We start from the raw sequence: 20,965 nt of genomic DNA, 5'->3' as shown, positions 1-20,965 counted from the left end.
ACACAGAAGCAATCTCCAATTAATAATCACTTACAAATGAAAAAAATTAGTTTCTTCCAAGGGAGTCTCACTGGGAAATGGGGAAACAAACTATTCTTAAGGGTAGGTAGAATGGCCAGAAGTAGATGGCCAACAGAAAACAAACCCAGTGGTGTCTTTGTGGATACTTTGCCTCATAGTAATGTGTCAAGGTGTGTGTATATATATATATATATATATATATATATACACACACACACATATGTATGTATATCTATATGTGCGTGTGTATGTGTATATATTTAATGTATGTATAATATGTATATGCATATGCATACGTATATGTATATGTATACATATATACACATACATATGCATACATTCTTTTAACCCTATAGTTCCTATGCATATATATTTAGGATGCCAGTGGTCTTTTTCGTTTGTTTTTTTGTTTCATTTTATCTCTTTTTAAAATGTTATTTTCATTTTTTAATCTTTTTTTCTACTGTCCAGACTTTATCACCCTTCCAGTCCACCCTTAGACTATTCTATATCACACACCTCCTCACGCCCCATCCCCTTCTCCAAGATGATGTCACCACACCTACCCCACACCCTGGGACCCCAAATCTCTCCAGTATTAGCTGTATCTTCTCTGACTGAGTCTAGACTAGGCAGTCCTCTGCTGTATATCAGATAGGGGGGTTCATATAAGTTGTTGTATGGTGCCTGGTTGGTGGCTCAGTGTTTGAGAGATCCCAGGTGTCCAGGTTAGTTGAGACTGCTGGTCTTCCTGTGAAGTCACCCTCCTCCTCAGCTTCTTCCAGCTTTTTCCTAATTCAACCACAGGGGTCATCAACTTCTGTGCACTGGATGGGTGTCAGTATCTGAATCTGACTCTTTCAGTTGCTTGTTGGGACTTTCAGGGGGCAATCATGATAGACCCCTGTTTGTAAGCACACTATAGCATCAGTCATAGTGTCAGGCCTAGGGGCTTCTCCCTGAGCTGGATCTCAATATGGGCCTTTCACTGGATCTCCTTTTCCACTGCAGACTCTTCTTCATTTTTGTTTCTACAGTTCTTTTAGACAGGAACAATTCTGGGTCAGAGTTTTTGACTGTGGAATAGCAATCCCATACCTCCACTTGATGACTTGTCTTTTTACTGAAGGTAGACTCTACAAGTTCCCTCTCCCCAATGTAGGGCATTTCATCTAAGGTCCCTCCATTTGAGTCCTGAGAGTCTCTCACCTCCCAAGTCTCTGCTACACTCTAAAGGGTACCCCTACCGCCTAACTCCTGAGGTTGCCCATTTCCATTCTTTCTGCTGTCTCTCGGGACATCACTCCTATTTCCCCCCTTACCCAATATTTGATAATGTTCCCCTCTCTATTCATTTTCTCACCCAGTCCCTTCCGTCTCCCCTCCTGTGATTTCTTTCTTCTCCCTCCCAAGTGGGATTAAAGCATCCCCACTTGGGCCTTTCAGCTTGTTAGCCTTCTTAAATTCTGTGGATTGTATCCCTGGAAGTTTATAATTTTTTGGCTAATATCCACTTATTAGTGAATACATACCATGCATATCCTTTTGAGTCTGAGTTACCTCACTCAGGATGATATTTTCTAGTTACATCCATTTGCCTGCAAAACTCATGATGTCTTTGTTCTTAATATCTGAGTAGAATTCCATGTGTAAATTAATCACATTTTCTGTATCCTTTCTGTTATGGGACATCTAGGTTGTTTCCAGCTTCAGCCTATCACTTTACATCCCAATATTAGCTCCCTCTCTCCTCCTAGTACCCACTCATGCAGATCTTCCATAATTCCCCCTTCCATTCTCATCTGTTAAGGGGGAGCCCCCTCTGAGAATCAGGCCCCCACAGCCCTTGCACATCAAGCCACTGCAAACCAAAGCATATCTTCTACTAAGGCCAGACAAGACAGCCTAGTTAGGGGGACAGGATCCACACTGAAGCAACAGATTCAGGGACAGATTCAGGACTCCATTTGTTAAGGCTTCTGAATGAAGACCAGGCGCATATCTATTACTTGTGTGCAGGGGACCTAGGTCCAGGACAGGCTTGATCTTTGGTTGGTGCGTTAGCTTATGGGAGCCCCCAAGGGCATAGGTTATCTGATTCTATTAGTCTTCCTGGGGAGTCCTTGCCCTCTTTGACTCCCTCAATCCTTCCCTAGATTTTGTAGTAAGACTCCCTGAGCTCCATCAAATATTTGGGTGTGGGTCTCTATATCTCTTTTCATTTGCTGCAGAGTGGAGCCTGTCAGAGAACATTTATGCTAGAATCCTCTCTGCAAACATAATAGAACATCATTAATAGTGTCAGGGATTGGTTCTTGCCCAAGGTATGAGTCATAATTTGGGACAGTCATTGGTTGGCTATTCCTTCTGTTTCTGCTCTTTGTCCCTACACATCTTGTAGGTAAGGCATATGGGTGGAAGGTTTTATGGGTGTATTGCTATCCTTATCCCTCCACTGGGAGTCCTACATAGCTTCAAGAGCTTCTTCATGTCATGTTTGTTTACACAGGATAAAATTGATGAGTTCACTTAGTCCTCTAGTAGTCATTTAGTGAGAATAACAGAGGTTCTTTAAACGCAAACATTTCAGTAACTATATGGTGCAAACTATCCTACTTTCCTCTAGCTTCCTCCCTTGCCAGACACCCAGACAATTGTCAACTAATTTCATTTTGTTTTTTCCTTTTATTGAAATTGTTTTTTCTTATGTAATATAATGTGATTATGGTTTCCACTTTTTCTGTTCTTCCCAATTCCTTCTCATCTGCCCTGCCATCTGAATCCAGCCTGATTATGCCTCTCATAATTGGCTTCTCAAACAGGCTTCTAACAACAACAATCCACACTAAGCCGAGTATCTTACCCATATAACTTCTGAGATGGTACTTGATGCATTGCATAAGGGGATATTGGGATAAGGAACTGTGGAAAGGCTCACCTGGAGAGGGGTAATGACTAAAATGTAAAAAATAAAAGTAAAAAGTAAAATAAAACTAAAAGTAATAAAAATTTTTTCTTTTTAGAATGCATGGCTGATATGGTAGTTCTAATTTTTAAAATAAAAGGTGAATTTATAAATGCCAAAGTCTGAAAAGCCAATTTCAATTCTTTTTGTTGTTGTTGTTGTTGTTGTTGTTGTTGTTGTTTGTTTTTTCAAGACAGGGTTTCTCTGTGTAGCCCTGGCTGTCCTGGAACTCACTTTGTAGACCAGGCTGGCCTTGAACTCAGAAATCCGCCTGCTTCTGCCTCCCAAGTGCTAGGATTAAAGGTGTGTGCCACCATACCCGGATTTCAATTCTTTTCTTAACCAAAAGAAAAAAAAAATCCAAACCGTTGACATGTTCCCTTCATGTACTTCACAATAAACAGAAATTAGGCATGCAATTTATGCAATCTATATCACTACATACTAAAATATCAATGTGGGTTAGAATCTAGGAGTGGCATTTTCCATCAATCTCTTTCATTATTCTATTAAAATTTTGGAATTCTTGGTATCCTTAAAGAAAGTCAGATAATCCTTACATGACAGCCTTTAGGTTGCTCACAGACAACACAAGTTGAGGGAAGTACACTAACTTAGTAGTGTAGAAGCTTTGTAAAATCTAAACTATCTTTTAAACAAGTATGACATGTTTCTTGATTTCTCTTACAGATGTCTGAAACAGCTCCTCTGAAGTCTTGTTTCCCTAGAATCATCTCCACCAATGTCATCATTTGTCTTTATGCTATGCATGTCAGGCTTCTCTGGATGATGTTCAACCTTACCTTTTATTCACCATATTTAGTACGTTACCCTTATCCTCTGATGGTTCAGGTCACTTAGGGTTGTATAAATGAATATTCCTATGATGGTTTTTTCCTTCAATTTTTCTGGATATTCATTCCTTTGATTTTCTTTTTGGAATTAGATAAATGATTAAAGCAGAAGACTTCTCATCCCACTGATTTTTGACATGATTTCAGATGTCCATGGATAACTAAGACTACTTTCTATTTTTTAAATTTATATGCCCCAGTACAGGGGAATGCCAGGGCCAAAAAGTGGGAGTGGGTGGGTAGGGGACTTGGGAGGGGGGAGTGTATTGGGGACTTTTTTGGATAGCATTGGAAATGTAATTGAGGAAAATGCCTAATAAAAAAATTAAAAAAAAAAATCCCTTCCCTCTTGACTCTAGCTGCATATGTATTAAATGATGGCCTAGTCGGCCATCACTGGAAAGAGAGGCCCATTGGACATGCAAACGTTATATGCCCCAGTACAGGGGAACGCCAGGGCCAAAAAGTGGGAATGGGTGGGTAGGGGAGTGGGAGGAAGGGTATGGGAGACTTTTGGGATAGCTTTGGAAATGTAATTGAGGAAAATACATAATAAAAATATATATAAAAAACACTCCTTCCATAAAAGTACATGTACATACAAAATAGGTTATTGTAAAAAGCATTTATGTGGTTTTTCAATGGAATTTTCTGAAGGTATAAGTAAGAAAGAACATATGAATGTTTCCACAATTTCTGGATGGATCTTCTCTGATGAGGTTTTTTCCAATCTTCTATATATGACTATAGCACAATATCATTAGGAGTCATATGGCCCCTGATATCTGGCCCTCCAGGCAGTGTCAAGGATGGGTTCCCTCTCATGGCATGGATAAGACTATGTTCATATGTCAACTGGTGTTATTACTCAGGGATAATTTAAACAGCAGCATTTGTAAGATTTTATGAGGGTGGTTTCCTTGTTATATCCAGAATACACAACTTCAGGAGACTTCCTGACACTTCAGCTTTCAAAACCTTTTCACCCTTCTTCTGTGATGTTTCCTGAGTCAAACGTCTTGGGATTAAATTGTAGTTGTACCATTTGTAAGACCAAGCATGCAAGTTAAAAGAGAGTCAGGTATTATCCATTTCTTAGCTATTGTGAATAGATTAATAATGAGCACAACTAAACATGTATCTGCAAACTATAAGGCCAAGTGCTTTCTTTGGCTATATGCCATAGTAGTAAAGCTGAATCATATGTAGTGGGTTGGCTTGATGCTGGTTGTATTTTAATGCTAATTCTGGTTCCACAAGACCTGGTTACTTTAGAGACTAGAGAGGCCCAAGTGACATTATGTGACCTTACCTAGAAGTTATTCTGATTGGTGACTAAAGATGGCAACTGCCAATAGTAGTGTAGAAGAGACATAAGTAGGTTTTAGTGTTCCTAGGCCAATGGGTCAAGGAAGAACCATAAGGAAGAACAAATGAGAACGAAGAGAAAGTTTCCATGGGTTGGAGGTAAGAGCAGCCCAGATGAAGCATAGTAAGTAATAATTAGGCATTATGATATGAAATGATTTAATAACATAAAGGGTAGATTTCTGCTGAGCTCTAGTGCTGACTGAGGCTCATTGGAAATATAAAGGTTGTATGTGTCTTTTATACAGGAAATAATGGTCAAAGGTGGAGCAGAAACCCCAGGTTGGGATTAAAAACTTCTACAACAGTCATATATGAAAGAAATTTTTTATATGAAATTTCTCCACACTGAAATTCAGTGGCCACACCAGTTGGTAAATCAATAGTGTAGGGGGGTGGTTCTCATTTCTGAACAACTTTGCCAACATTTGCTATTTGGTATTTAAAGATTGTTAATATTAGCAAGTTTTGTCTCACAGAGTTGAAATAATAAATTTGCATTACTTTCTATTTCTGTAATTGCTAAGAATTATGAACATGCTTTAAAACATTGTTTCTTAACAATCTTCTTTTCTTCTTTTGTGAACTATCCAAATCTCTGAACTTTTTTTTTTTTTAATTGGGTCATTTGTTTTCCTGACATAGATTTTAGAGTTCTTTGCAGCTATTTTGATTTAGTCCTCTGTTAGATATATAACTGGGAAAAGTTCCCTCCCACTCTGTGGGCTTCCTTTACTCTCAGTGGATTGTTTCCTTAGCTGTTCAGAAGCTTTCAAGATTCATGAGGTTCCACTTGCAAATGGTTGTCCTTAATTTCTGGGTAAATGAAGTTCTATGAGAAAGTTATTTTCCTACATGTGTTTTTTTTTTTAAGAGTATTGCTTATGTTCTTTTCCAAAAACTTCAGTATTTCAGGTTACATATGAAGGTCTTTAATACATGATTATTGTAGAAGATGATGGGGATTTAGTTTCATTCTTCTACATATGGACATCCAGTTTTGCCAGTAGCATTTGCTAATGATGCTGTCATTTCTCCAGAGTGTGTTAATGTTGGCCTTTTCCCAAATGCCAGAGAGCTATAGTTACCTATACTCACGTTCCAACTTCTGTTTTATTCCATTGACTAGCATGCAAATTTGTTGTGTCAGCACCAAAATTCTTTTACTACTAAATGTCTGTAACATGTGCCTTAAAATCCAAGATAGTAATCCATCTATTATTCTTTTTGCTCAGGATTGCTTTCATAATCTGGTCTTTTGCCCCTTCTTGTGAATATTACAAAGTTTTCTTGGTTTTTCCTGTTTCTGTGATGGATGCTGTATGGGATATTCATTTGGATTATATTAAGCGTGTAAATTGCTTTAGGAAGATCAATCATGCTCACAATATCAATTCAGACTATTCATGACCATGGGAGGTCTTTCCCCAACCTCTTTCTTTAGTGATTGAAAGTTTTCACTGTAGAGGTCTTATGCCCCTTGTTAGGTTTATTTCTAGGAAGTTTATTTTCTTTGAGGCTATATGAAATTGTAATTTTTCTGTGAGCTATCATTCAGCATATTTGGACTTGGTATATAAAAAAGTTAATGGTTTTTAAGAGTGAATTTCATATTATGCCACTGTGCATGAATGGTCAACAATTTTAGAAGTTTTTGATGAAAGTTTGGAATGTTCTATGTATAATATCTTACCATCTGCAAATATGTGATAGTAGACTTTTCTCTTCTTTGTATGATTTTATTGTCCATTTTCTGCCTAATATTCTCTGCTAGATTGAAAAGGACTGAAAAAGATGGACAGCCAATTTTTGTTCCCATTTTAAATATGTTTTCTTGACTTAGAATAATATTGGATGTGGATTTGTCATATATAGCTTTTTATTATTTTGAGATATGTTACCTTCAGCCAACAGGACTTTTATTATAAAGGTATGCTGGGTTTTGTCAAAGGCTTTATCTTCATCAAGTGACATGATAATCTGATTTTTGTCTGTAAGCCCATTTATACGATTTATTATAATCATTTATTTAGGTAATTTGAACCTTATTTTCCTAGGATAATAAAACATCAATGTATGTCATTGATATATTATAGTAAAATATAGTTTTAAAGGTGGGTAGGTATAAAACTAACATATTGCATAACTATTTGTAGGTCAAAGAATATCAGTGTGTGAAAAGTTAAGATAAAATAATATTATTATTTTGTATTAATCCACTCAGGGTTTTGACAACTTGAAAAAATGGATATATTCTGAGATCAGCCACTACTTATTAGCTGATATCTGTAGTGTGTTGACAGACCATCCAAATTACTATACTATGCCTAACTATACTGAAAATTTCCAACAGTGTGACATGTGTTGGGATACAAGTATGAAATTGTACACTAACTTAGTATAACCTTAGATTCCTAGACATTCTAGATCACTGACTTTTTAAACTTTGCTTTTATTAATGTATTAACTACACAAAGAAAATCATATTGGAAAAGACATTTCTTTGAGCTTATAGTTTGCAGTCTGTAGATAAGTGGCACTAAAGCAGGATCTCAAGTCAGAAACTTCAAGTAGAAGCTATAGCAAAACAGTGCCTACTTTATTGGTTCATTGGCTTACTCAGGAATTTTATCACCCATAGTAGGTTGGTCATCTTCCATGATTTATCAATTAAGATAATAGCTCCATAAATGGCTATAGGATAGGCAGATTTATTAAATTCTTCAGTTGAGGATTCCTATCCACTGATGGCACAGGGTTTGTGTCCAGTGGACAGGAGAGGGAATGGATGAGAATAAGACATTTTGTGACAATATTGGCTTCGACTCATTCTCAAACTATTGATCACTGTCTTCTCAGCCTCTGGTGTGTGAAGTCACAAAGTTGGAAATACAATTTCTATGATGTTTACCAGAAAATGGATTATATTAGGCAAGGTAACCTTAATCCAGAAAGATAAATATCACTGGTCTTTTATTTGTGGTTCTTGTTCCAAATCATCAGGTATGAATATATAACTTCAGGTACCACAGAAACCAGGAAGGAAAAAAGTAACTACTGGAAGAGGAGAAAGCTCTAGAGAAAGAAAAAATATGACTGGGAATTAAAATGTCTTGCCCAAACACACACACACACACACACACACACACACACACACACACACACACTCGTATTTACACATATACACATATGTATGCACAATGGAATATTATGCATAAAGAAAATTAAGCAATAAAAACTGCAGTTAAACTGGTAGAATTATACCATTTTGTATAGAGTGAGATCCCCCAGTGCTCCAGAAATAAGCTGCGTGCTCTTGCTCATGCGAAGTGCTTAACTTCAAATCATACCTTTTAATTTCTGTGTGTCTTTAACAAGGATTAAATTTTGGGATTAGGAACTACAAATGGGTCATTGGCAAAGGGATGCATTTAGGGAAGAGAACAGTAGAATGAATATAAGTAAAATGAAATTAGAGACTTAGGAGTAGTTAGTGGAGTGATAAAATGGAGAAATGAAGGGCCAGAGGTGGTCCATAGCTAAAATGAAATGTACGTGCATATGTTAATTGTGAGAATATTATCTTCTAATTCAAGTAAAAAACTAAGAGTATATAGTCAAACTTATATGGTATGAGAGGTTAAAGTGGAATATTGTGAACAATGGGTTTAATGAAGATAGAGACAGACAATCTGAGTAAGTGAAGGGTAAGGATAAGTTAATGAGTGCTAATGTTGAATGAGAATTAAGAAAACCAAATAGTTTGTAAGCCAATTAAAATACATATAAAATAGTTTTGAAAAAAATTACTCCCATGATATTAGGTTCACTATTATACCAGTGAGCATGATTTCCCAGACTAGTTTTTAATATAGCAGGCAGGGATCACAGCTGCATAAGATTGATAAGTTTTCTCTTCCTATACCATGCATAATATCTTCCAGTGCCATGATAGCTAGCTTGTAGGGATGAAGTTCCCAGTTTAGTATCAACTTCAATTCAAATATGGTATGCCCACTGCAATAGGGTCTTACTCTCATGTTCTGGAGGGTAACCAGCAGCATTGCCAATAACCCGGAATGTTTAGGTGTATATGAGACCTTACACTCCAAATGTTGCCCTCCCATTCCCCACCTCAATTTAACACTCCCTGCTCCATTATTTCCCTTTAATCATTTATAGCACTGTGTTCTATCTTCTTTCCCCTAAAATTCACCCTGATAATGACCAAATAATAACTTTCTCACCTCTGTAGGTATTTCCAAATTTATTTTTCCAAATGAAACATACAAATCTGAAGATTCAAACTTAAATATACAAATGAAGGGATGCATATGAAACTTTTCCTTATTCACCTGGGTTGCCATTTATAATGATTACAATTCTAGTTATAATGATTACACTTATAATTACACTTATGATGATTTGTTTAGTTCCATACATTTGTCTACTAGTTTCAAAATTTCATTTTTCTTAACAGTTGAGAAGTATTCCATCACGCAAATATATCCCACTTTCATTCTTCCTTCTCAGTCTATGGATATCTAGGATGTGTCCATTTCCTACTTACTAAATGCATCAGCAATGAACGTGGATATGTAGACATCTCTGCCTAGGTTGCATCTCTGCATAGGCCATTTGATCATATACTCAGGAATGTTGTAGCAGGATCATTCTTATATATATTCAGCTTTTTGAGGAACATGCACATGGATTCTCAATGAAGTAACACAATCACAGAATGAGAACCTTCACAGGTTTTCTCTCATATGTAAATACCAGTTTTGAATTGTTATGTATGTGTTTTAATGAGAATATCTCAAGAATCCAAAAAACTAGTAAGTTACTATGGGAGCTAAATCCTAGGAAGTAAGATATAAAAATAAATATGAGGGGGAAAGGGAAATAATGGGAAAGGAAGATTGAAATGAGTTGGGGTACAGGAGAACTAAATAGAAGGGAGAGTATGGAGAGAGATAATTAAGATATTAAAATGCACACATATAAATATGTAAAAGAAGTTGAAAGAGATTTACATTATATCTGAAGTCTAACACTCCTCTTAGACAAGGGTAGATATTGAAAATACTATTTCCAGGTATGGGTTACCTCTTTGAGTTGTTAATCTGTACATTATATTGCCATTGCTTTTGATTACCAACTAGATAGTATGACCATGTTGCTTAAGATATTACATACTTGAGTCAGAGAGTACAGGGAACAAGTGGTTCCCAGCTGTAAGCTTCATCTATATGGGGTGCTTCTCATCATGACAGAAGGCAACATACATGCTACCAGAACAAATGTAATTAAAAGTTTTTCCTAGCTGTGAACACTGCAGCGTTCAATAATGGTTTGCCTGCCACAATATATGCATTGCTGCAAAACTGGCACCAGTAATATGGGACCGGCTAATCATTTTTTATTGAATTAGAAGTCCTTCCCACAAGAAAAAATTAATTCCTGGTACTGTGAACTGGGCCTTACATCCATGGATAACTATTTCAGAAGCCCAAGGGGAGAAACTAATATTATTCTGATAAATAAGCATACATTAGACTGCCCCTAAGTTCTTAACTTTATGCCCATAGGTTTGCATCTCTATACCCTCACCAAAGAAGCTTTTTTTGCTGTACATAGTTATTAATACAGAAATCTTAACCAGTCAGTAGTCAGAGAGTAAAAGTCTATGAAATATTGAACTCTAAATAAAACACTATATTACACTCTGAATTCCCATGCTCAAGGATCATTGTGTAAGGAAAGGAAGAAAAATAATACTATTGAGAGCTAGTGGATATTTTCAGTGAAACAAGAGTATTGTACACATGAACTCTGAGCAGCTGTGATGTTGTGCATAAAATTAAGACATTCAAAAATCTCCACATGGATGGAGGAGAGAATGACAAGATCTCAACTCTAGCTGAGTCTTCATTGTCAAGTGAGGAATGATGGAGAAAGGGGATTAGAGTGAGGCCTATGATAGGCTGTTCACTCAATGATAAGCACATGGTCCTATGGACATGCACATCTAGGCAATTTGTGGACTTCCTGTCTGAAAAAAAAAGCACATGTAATCAGGAGGAAATGTAGTAGAAAAATAGGGGAGAAATTTAATTGCAGTGAGTAGAAGTGAATTGGTTAAAAAACTGTAATATATAAGTGTAAATATCTAACAATAATAATACTGATTAAAAGTCTAACATGTTCTCAATCTACTAATTTAAAGTAATCATTTGTAAATAAAAGTAAATAAAACTCTCCATGGGAACAGAAGCCATATTCTATATGGAAATACTACTCATCTTGTTTTCACAACAGCTCATGATGCCAAATTGCCTTATTATTTTATTTTTATGTTTTTTAAGATTCATTATGTTATGTATATGAGTGCTCTATGTATACATATACCTGCATGCCAGAATTCATCAGATTCCAGTATAGATTGTTGTGAGGTGCCAAGTGGTTGCTGGGAATTGAACTCAGGACCTCTGGAAGAGTAAGCAGGGTTCTTGATCACTGAGCCATCACTTCAGTGTCAAACTGCCTTATGATATTCAGCTTTATATCCATAGATTTATGCTTCCCCAACCTTGGTTAGAAAATCTTCCTACTGGAACATAGAGTGAGTGGTGTTGAGACAGATTGCTGGTCAGAGTGCTGAGAATAAGCAATTGTGAGTGTCTGGCCATAGAGAGGATGTCTATATCAACACCTACTGAGCAATGCTTAGGGGACATGTAGGAAGAAGAATGGGCAGATAAAGTAAGATGGGAGAAGTTGGGCAGAGTGCTGTGAAATGCTATACTATACGCATGAGACAGCTGTTGTGCACATGAACTCAGAGCATTTGTTATTACATAAGTTTAGCACAAGATCAAGACTCTTAAAACTTCAAAGTATGAACAGTGCTTGGGCTTTGAAACCCCAGCACTTGCTGAAGGGCTATTGGCAGTTGATGGTTGTCAAGGTAAGAGGGTTGGATTTCTTTAGTTTTATGGGTAACATGAAATTTGCACTCAGTGGCTAAATATACACATATATATTATGATAAAAGATAGTCTTGAGGTTGCAATGAATATATAATGATAGTGTTGTTCTACCTCAAGACATGCCAGAGATCAGGGAGAGGGAAGACTCCCAAGAATCAGTGGGGGTGACCTTATCTGAAACTCATAGCAATAGGGATATGGAACCTGAAGAGGCCACCTTCTGTAGCCAGGCAAGTAACCCAATAAAGTGATAGGGACACTAACTAACCACAAAATTTTCAACTCCAAATTTATCCTGCCTTCAAGAAATATAAGGCCAGGGATGCAGCAAAGCCTCAAGGAATAACCACCCAATACCTGACCCAACTAGAGACCCATCCCATGGGCAAGCACCAATCCCTGATAATATTAATGATACTCTATTATGGCTGCAGACAGGAGCTTCTGTGAGGATCCATGCAGCAGCTGACTCAGACAGATGCAGGCACCCAAAGTCAAACAGTAGATGGAGCTTGGAGATTCTTGTGGGAGAGGTGAGGGAAGGATTGAGGATCCTGAATGGGATAGGAACTCTGAAGGGGAACCAGAAGATATTTCAGGTTTTTAAAATTACCACAATGTTAGAGAAATACAGTTTTTTGCACTTGTTGTTCATGAGAATTTTAAAGGTTCCACAGTCAAGAGTGTCCAAGTTTCAATAAGGATACAAGAATTCCAAGATTTAGAATAAACTTACTAAAGGAGATTTGTGAAAATTATCACTCCTAGATTAATATTCTAATAATTTACACATTTATATTATATAATTGATAAATTAGTTGTGGAATGTGTAAATTTCATGCCTAAATTCTGTTACTTGTGAAATACTTGGCTATCTCTGTGGTATGCATAAAGTTTTTATTAAATGAGGTAGAGAAATTTTGACCAATTAACTTCTCAGATGGTCACATACATGGGGTCAATTTTTATTGTGAAAGAAGATAAACACCACTGGGCATGCATTTAAAATAGAAAAAAATTAATGGAAGTTTCACAGCAAAATATCATCAAGCAGCATCTCAGACAAAGATATGATGAAAAGGGCTTAGCAGTTGTTTTCATTTGAAATTTTGCACTTCACCATCTTGAGAGCAGCTTCAACCTTCTGAGTGTCTCTGCCCTCACAGCGGATCATGTTATAATATGCAAAGAGGCGGATATCTTCAGTCTCTGACTTCAAGGATGCCAGTCCAGACCAGCCAGGGTAGTTCTCATCTTCTGTATCTCCATTTTGCATCTGATCATAAAAAAAGATAGTCAACTATCAACTATATCTTACTATTTTGGGGTGTATTAGTTCCAAAATGTGAACTGAATACTTGTAAGGTAATGTAAAATATTGTTAAACTCAGCTAAGCTTATAAGTTTTTCATGGGAATTGGGCCAAGGTACCTAAAATCTGAAGAAATTTTATATGAATTTTATGTCTTATAAATGATACTCTTACAAAAGTTGAGGAATGGATCATCAGGAAGTTACTTGACGTTAGACATGGACTTGGAAATCCTAGGTAAGCTCCAGCACTCATCTGTCTCTTGGATAATGTTACATGCCTTCAACAAAGGCCCTAACTTGTCATTCTTTTCTTAGTAGACTTTTATACACAACAGTTTCCTGTCTTAGTTTCAACCAAATCAATCCTTCACATAATGTGCATAACTTAAAACTGAGACCCATAGTGCAAAATGCAAATAGTCAAGGGATGACCATGGTCAGAAGATCTGCTGAAGTACCTAGCTTTTGAATTTGAACTACAAATTTTCCTGTCTGAATATAGATTGTGGGCAGATGTTTGCTTCAGAAGTCTCTGGGATGTGAAGATCTGAGTGAAACACCCCACAGATAGTTGGAATTGACAGCATCTCCTTACATAGTGTGTTCGTGATCTATTTCAATAACTACAAGATGTTTAAATAAAGAGACATATTCTAAATTTCAATTCTCCATGCTCTGATCATCCTGTTTTAAAAGAAAGTGAAGAAGTGCAAAGGGACTGCTTACTTGGATGAGAATGCTCTTAACTCCCTCCAGGAGTCCAGTGCTCTTTTCCTCAATCTCTTTGGCTTTAGAGAGGATAGAAGGAGAGACGTCTTTCAAGGATGGCAGGTTGTTCACGAGATGGTTCAGAGGGACTTGCCAGGCTCTCAATAATTTGCTCGCTAATTTCAGTAGGGTTACAGGCTAAGTAACCATATTTGAACAATCATATTAAAATAAGTGGAGAAAAACCAACAGTTAGACACAGGCAGTTTTTGCTTGAAATGGTTGAATAAACTTGCTTTGTTATTCATGTTTATATTTAAAACATTCTTTTGTAAAGTACATAAAGAAATGAAATGTGGCCATTGAACTTGTGTTGTAGAATTTGAGTGGACTGAATTCCAAAATGTCACTGACATGCTTTAAAGTTGCTAGCAAAGTAGTGACTTGTATTAAAGGTAGTCTCATAGTCAGCTCCATTTCCCACTCCTCTTCATTATTTCATTGTTATTTAAATGGAAATTGTGAAGACACAGAATATCTTAACCATTAAGCAAAACACAGAGGATGCATTCTAAGTGTAAGGTCGTACAACAATTTCCATTTAAAATTATCTTGAGATCATTGAAGGCAGGAAATCAGAAGCGAGAAATGATAAAAATAAGGAATTAGAGGAGACATGATGTATAGACTTCTTGGTACACAGTGGGGATGGTTACACACTGTGTAACATCTTATAATGATATCTGCATGTTTTTCTTTTTTTCTTTTTTTTTAGTTTTTAATGAAAAAATTGTTTATTTTCAAATAGCTGGGTCTTGGTGGATTATATTAGTAATGTAGGATTTCTCTAATTTTTTTCTTTTCTTTCTTTATTTTTCATTAGGTATTTATTTCATTTACATTTCCAATGCTATCCCAAAAGTCCCCCACACGCTCCCACACCCACTCCCCTACCCACCCACTCCTACTTCTTGGCCCTGGCATTCCCCTGTACTGAGGCATATAAAATTTGCACGACCAATGGGCCTCTCTTTCCACTGATGGCCGACTAGGCCATCTTCTGATACATATGCAGCTAGAGACANGAGCTCCGGGGTCACTGGTTAGTTCATATTGTTGTTCCACCTATAGGGTTGCAGATCCCTTTAGCTCCTTGGTTACTTTCTTTAGCTCCTCCATTGGGGGCCCTGTGATCCATCCAATAGCTGACTGTGCTGACTTTCAGGTATGACATGGGTGAAAGCAGAGCAATCAGTTAGGAAACAACATTTAGGATCAGAAACAGAAATAGAACCAGGAGGTACTTGAAAGCCAGGAAGAAATGGTAGATGCATTAATAATGCAAAGAACTGTCAACACAGAGTCTATTAGCAACATATGATAAATACAACCCCATTGATATTCTATAAATCCATATTACTTCACATTATACAATGAATGTCAACAATACTTTAAACTTTTCTACAGACTACATAGATCCTTAATGTTCAGCATTGAGAGAGGATCCTCTGCATGATTGATTCATAGACTTATTAATGTTTCCTTACAAATTATAATCTATATAATAAAATTTTCTTTTGGTTTCCAGTCACTTTCCATTTTCTTCCAATATATTGACTAAAATAACTTTATCATATGACAAAAGCAGTGTATATATTTGGTGAAATAAACGCTATGGGTGGAGACTCACATGTGTCTGCACGGCTTGACTCCCTGGTTTTGGAAGCTCGAGAGAAGATGTGTGACATTTTTTGAGGTTCTTGATAATGAGCTGGTGGCTCTGGGCATACTGACTATCCTGGAAATGATGAAATATGTAGTTATGTGGTGGCTAGAAATTGTATACATGAGTGAAAGCATGGCACACGTATGCAGTTGATGATGTTTCATTCAAAAATAAACAATTAAAACTAAAATTAATATAGTAAGGAAATGAGCCATTTAATTACATTTTGCATTTAATTCTGTAGTTTTATAACAAATGCTATCCTACACAGTTTTCTTGCAAATACCTTGGAACCTACACAAATATACGTTTTTTAGTTCACTGGGAATATAGAAGGCTATTGTATTTGATTATGACAAAATACATCTTAAACCCTATGTAGAACATACTAGGAAATATAAATCCACAAACCAATTAAAATATAAAATTAATTTACTTCTGTATGATAAAACTTAATTATTTGTTATGTGCTTCTTTATTTTTATTGTTTAAAATATCCATTATTCAGATATGGTAGTGGCATATTTGATAGATTGAATGGGTTTCTAGGATGATACTGAGTTCCTAGGAGGCCCACCAGGTCATTTACATGGCAGAGACAGTAATATGGGAGATAAATGTTAGGAGTATACAGACTTTGCAAGCATTAAGCCAACATCTAACAGGCTCTCACTGAGGTACAGAAATCATTTTTGGTATTTCATTTACTGGAGTAAACATGCACCAGAAAGTCTTACAGATGCCTTCATCATGAAGGCCTGACCTATTTCTTGCCTCAGATAACCTCATTATTAAATCTCATATCTTGAATTGTTTGAAATTACCAATATCACTAGTCAATGTGAAGATTAGATATTAAATTAATCCCCCTCTATTTAATGTTTGTGAGTTACTACAATGCATTTTCTCTTATTAGAAAATACAGATTCATAAACTGAATTATGCAAAGACTAGCTCACCAGATATCTTGAAAGAGAATCAAGCCTTTCCTCTGCCCTGCCCTGCATGAATTTATACAACAATAATAAATTGAAATAAAGGTATTAAAAACATTATTTCTTGGAAACTATTTGATATTCCATGAGAATTCCCAATTTTCTCGTCCTGGAATCTAGTAGCTTGTTTTCCAACCTATGAATCTATATTATTTGAAGTATGGATCATGAGGATTTAAAATATACTATAACTGAATCATTTCCATAGAAGAATAGTTTTCAAAAATGTAAAAGTCAGTCAGCAGTACTTACAAATGCAGTGAAGAGTTCAAAGGCTTTTTTACTTATATCTTCAGACAAACTGACTGCTCTTTCAAGCATTTCTTCAAAGGAACCAAAGCAGCGTCCATTCCTTACTGAGCATATGGGCAGCATGGCCTCACTTTCCCACAGAAGCAGGTTAGACACCAGTAGCAGAAGCAGGGTCCCTGTTAAAGGAGAAGTGCCCAAGTAAGGACTCCTCAGTCCCACTTGGGAGAGAGAAAAAAGCAATCACAAGTAAAGAGGGAGGGAGGGACCTCGGAGGGAAAGTGGACAGAGGGGGACAGTGAGGGAGAGGGGAACCTGATGTGGTATTAGGTGAAGGAAAAAGACTGAAGCACTGAGGGCCAGCAGAAAGAATGGAAACAGACAACCTCCTGAAATAGGAGGTTGGGAGAACCCTTCAGAATGCACCAGAGATCTGGGAGGTGAGAGACTCTCAGGACTCAAAAGGAATGATCTGATGAAATGCTCCACAGTAGGGAGAGGGAACTTATAGAGCCCACCTCCAGCAGGAAGACAGGGCATCAAGAGAGGGATGGGGTTGCCATCCCACAGTCACATCTCTAACCCATAATTGTTCCTGTCTGAAAGAATTACAGGGATGGAAATGGAGAGGAGCCCGAGGAAAAGAAGGTCCAGCGACAGGCCCAAAGTGGGATCTAGCTCAAGGGGAGGTCCCAAAGCCCGACACTATTACTGAGGCTATGGAGCACTCACAGAAAAAGGGTCCTATCATGACTGCCCTCCAAAAAACTCAACAAGCAGCTGAAAGAGTCAGATACAGGTATTTGCACCTAAACAATGGACAGAAGCAGGTGACCCCTGTTGTTGAATTAGGAAAAGCTGAAAGAAGCTGAGAAGAAGGGCAATCCTGTAGTAGGACCAGCAGTCTCAATTAATCTGGACCCCTGAGATCTCTCAAACACTGGACCACCAAACAGACAGCATACATTAGCTGATATGAGGCTCCCAACACAATACAATAGAGGACTGCCATGTCTCTGTTCATTCAGAGATGATGCACCTAACCTTCAAGAGACTGGAGACCCCATGGAAATTTTAGGTTAGGTGGGGTAGGAAGTAGGGACATCCATGTGGAGATAGGGGTTGGGGAGGCGGTTCTGGGTGTAGAACAGTCAGAGGGTGAATGCTGGGGAATAAAATATGGAGTGTTAAAAAGAAAAAAAAGATGTAGCCATCTGAATTTATCCAGAGTGACATTATCAATCTAATTCTTTGCTAATGCTGGCCTCCTTTATACAAATTGTTGTTTTACTTTGTGCAAATAAAGAACACTTTTCAATCTGGATATTTAATTAGAGGATATTTTCTCACATTCATATTTTGTAATGGGAGTGTCTCTTTGCAGTTCTTTGTAACTTCTGGCAGTGAGTGATGCATTCTGCAAACATTTGAAGGCTAACTTAAGTTGAGCTAGTGTGTGTTCAAGTCACTCTATTAAGATAGATTAATGTATTGTCATTCTCTTCTGATTTTCAGTAATGCCACTCACACATTTATCACCTTTTAATAATTAGTTGTATTTGATTTGTAGCAGTGCTTTATTTACATGTGTATGACATGCATGCCTGGTACCCACAGAGGCCAGGAGACAGGATCAAATGTCCAGGTACTGAATATACACACAGTTGTAATCTGCCATGTGGGTGCTGGGAACCAAACCCAGGTGCTGTTCAAGAGAAGCCTTTGTTCTCATCTCCTGATGTTGTTGCCTAATTTGTAACTTTAACTCAATGTTAAATATTAGGATTTTGAATACCTAAAGCTGTAAGAAAAACAGTTTAGTTTGTTTTCATGAAAAATGGGAATAAACTCATGATTTCTTGTTTACTAATACTTATGAAGGAGAGAGTGGTGTTATAAAAATGAAGCTGCATTATGAATCTTCCAGTTCAGTGTGATAATGCTATACATCTTCTTTTGTCAAAATGTTCATACTTTTTTTCTGAATTTATAACTTATACAGACTATGATGATAGAATAGATTACATGTAGAGGTCCTATTTTTTTTTTTTATTATCTCTACTCTCAGTAGTTTTGAGGAGTCAACACGCTAACAGTGGTGTTCTCGTATATCACCAGAGGCTCTGTGTTGTAACAGGTGGTTAACTTTCTACACAGCTGCAAGTTCTCCTTGCAATGTGATATCACAGGTGTTAGGAAGTTGATTTTATCTTCTTTCTCTGATTTTTGTAACACATTTATAAAATGTGTTACTAATGAGTTGTACTGTAATGAGCTTGATTGATGTTGTAATCAATTCATTTTTATGAAAAACAAAAAAAACATTAATATATCAGTGGTATCTAGTCTGAATCCTATGAATCAGCATCAATGTATATAAATGTAATGTGTGTTCAGTGACACTCGTCTGAAAAAACTCTTGATTCTCAAAGCTTTGATAAATGCAATTTGAAACATATATCAGAAATTTAGATACTCAATAATATTTATACATAGAAAACACAAGAGTCATATACTCCAAATAAGACTATCAAAAATACCCTGTGAATATAAGGTAAATTTTGTATTAAAAAGTACTATGCATACCTGAAATTCTTCAGGATGTATAGATTCAGACCTGCTAGCTTTATCTACTATGTCTATCAAATTGTAAGTGTGATTAAGTTCATTTATAGTCTTCATTCTGTAGCTGTTAGAAATTGTACCCACTATTGCTGCCTTATTCTGAATCAGCACATCAATGTTTACAAGATTGACTCTGACGGGTGGATTTTTCCACGATCTGGAACTCTCTTATCACTCATTGTTAAACAGACTCCTTCCTGGTCTCTCTCTACCAATGCACACAGGCACTATTCCTCTTTTGCACTTTCATCAGCTCAGGCAATGCAAAATGTCTCTAGCCATTGCTGGGCGTCTCCAAATAAGAAAACTTCCATTTCAGAACTAACGATGCAACAGCTTGCTGTGCAATTGTTTTCTAGGGCAATAGCTAGAAAATATTTCTCAGGTCTTTCTGACATTAATTTCACTTCACTGGGCAAGGTGTGGACAAATGTCCATTCACTGCATATGTGAGAACAATGGCACCCATAAAACAAACAAACAAAATTCCAAAAAGCAAACCTGCTAAAAGCAGTTTCTTTGATATATAAGGCAGTGTTTCATGTCAATTGGAGGAATTCTGAAGAAGAGTTAGTGACAGGAACATAGTTGAACTCAAGGCAGCTGCAGCTCTAAAGAGATGCACAAAATCTGGGAACCAGATCAGCATATAGGAACAATAAAACCAGGAAAAGTATACTATCCAATCCAGCCTTGTAAAGCAATTCAATGTGTAAGGTTGTCATTTGAAAGAATTTTAGTGAAGAATTACTTACTGCAGCAAGGATGAGTTACAGATAACTGCATCTCGGAGGAGTTCCACAGCAGGCTGACTACAGCGTCAGGAATTCTTCCCACTGCAGTCCTACTTAAGTTAATTTTTCCTCCTATATAGTGTTTCATACCACCCTCAAGGCCATATATTGCTAAGGGGCAGAAGGAAGTAATATGCAAATCCTTTGACTCTCACCCTCAGGTGCTGTTTACAGCCCAATTGCAATGATGATTAAGCTATGTATAACTGCATTCTTTACTTATTCCAAGAATTGTTTAGGATTCAAATTACATTGTAAATTACAACAGTATTCTGCTCTATGAAGACATATGTGAATTTCTTATTGTGCCCAAAGCCTTCATTTTTAGATACTACTGCTAAAATTTCTACTCAA

General features: G+C 36.9%; 1 protein-coding gene across 1 annotated transcript; it reads right to left on the bottom strand.

Annotated features, from left to right (window-relative positions):
• Nucleotides 1–13,136: 13,136 nt before the first annotated feature.
• On the bottom strand, nucleotides 13,137–20,646 carry LOC110308551 (prolactin-2A1). The gene is made up of 5 exons (XM_021180981.1): nucleotides 20,573–20,646; nucleotides 17,196–17,371; nucleotides 15,913–16,020; nucleotides 14,241–14,420; nucleotides 13,137–13,476 (listed from the first exon to the last, which is right to left on the bottom strand). Exons 1-5 carry the CDS (start codon nucleotides 20,601–20,603, stop codon nucleotides 13,285–13,287), a joined length of 687 nt encoding a protein of 228 aa, XP_021036640.1. The 5' UTR covers nucleotides 20,604–20,646; the 3' UTR covers nucleotides 13,137–13,284.
• Nucleotides 20,647–20,965: the final 319 nt, after the last annotated feature.

Source organism: Mus caroli, chromosome 13 (genome assembly GCF_900094665.2).
Source record: "Mus caroli chromosome 13, CAROLI_EIJ_v1.1, whole genome shotgun sequence".
Taxonomy (NCBI): domain Eukaryota; kingdom Metazoa; phylum Chordata; class Mammalia; order Rodentia; family Muridae; genus Mus; species Mus caroli.
This window is presented reverse-complemented; position numbering and strand designations above follow the sequence as displayed.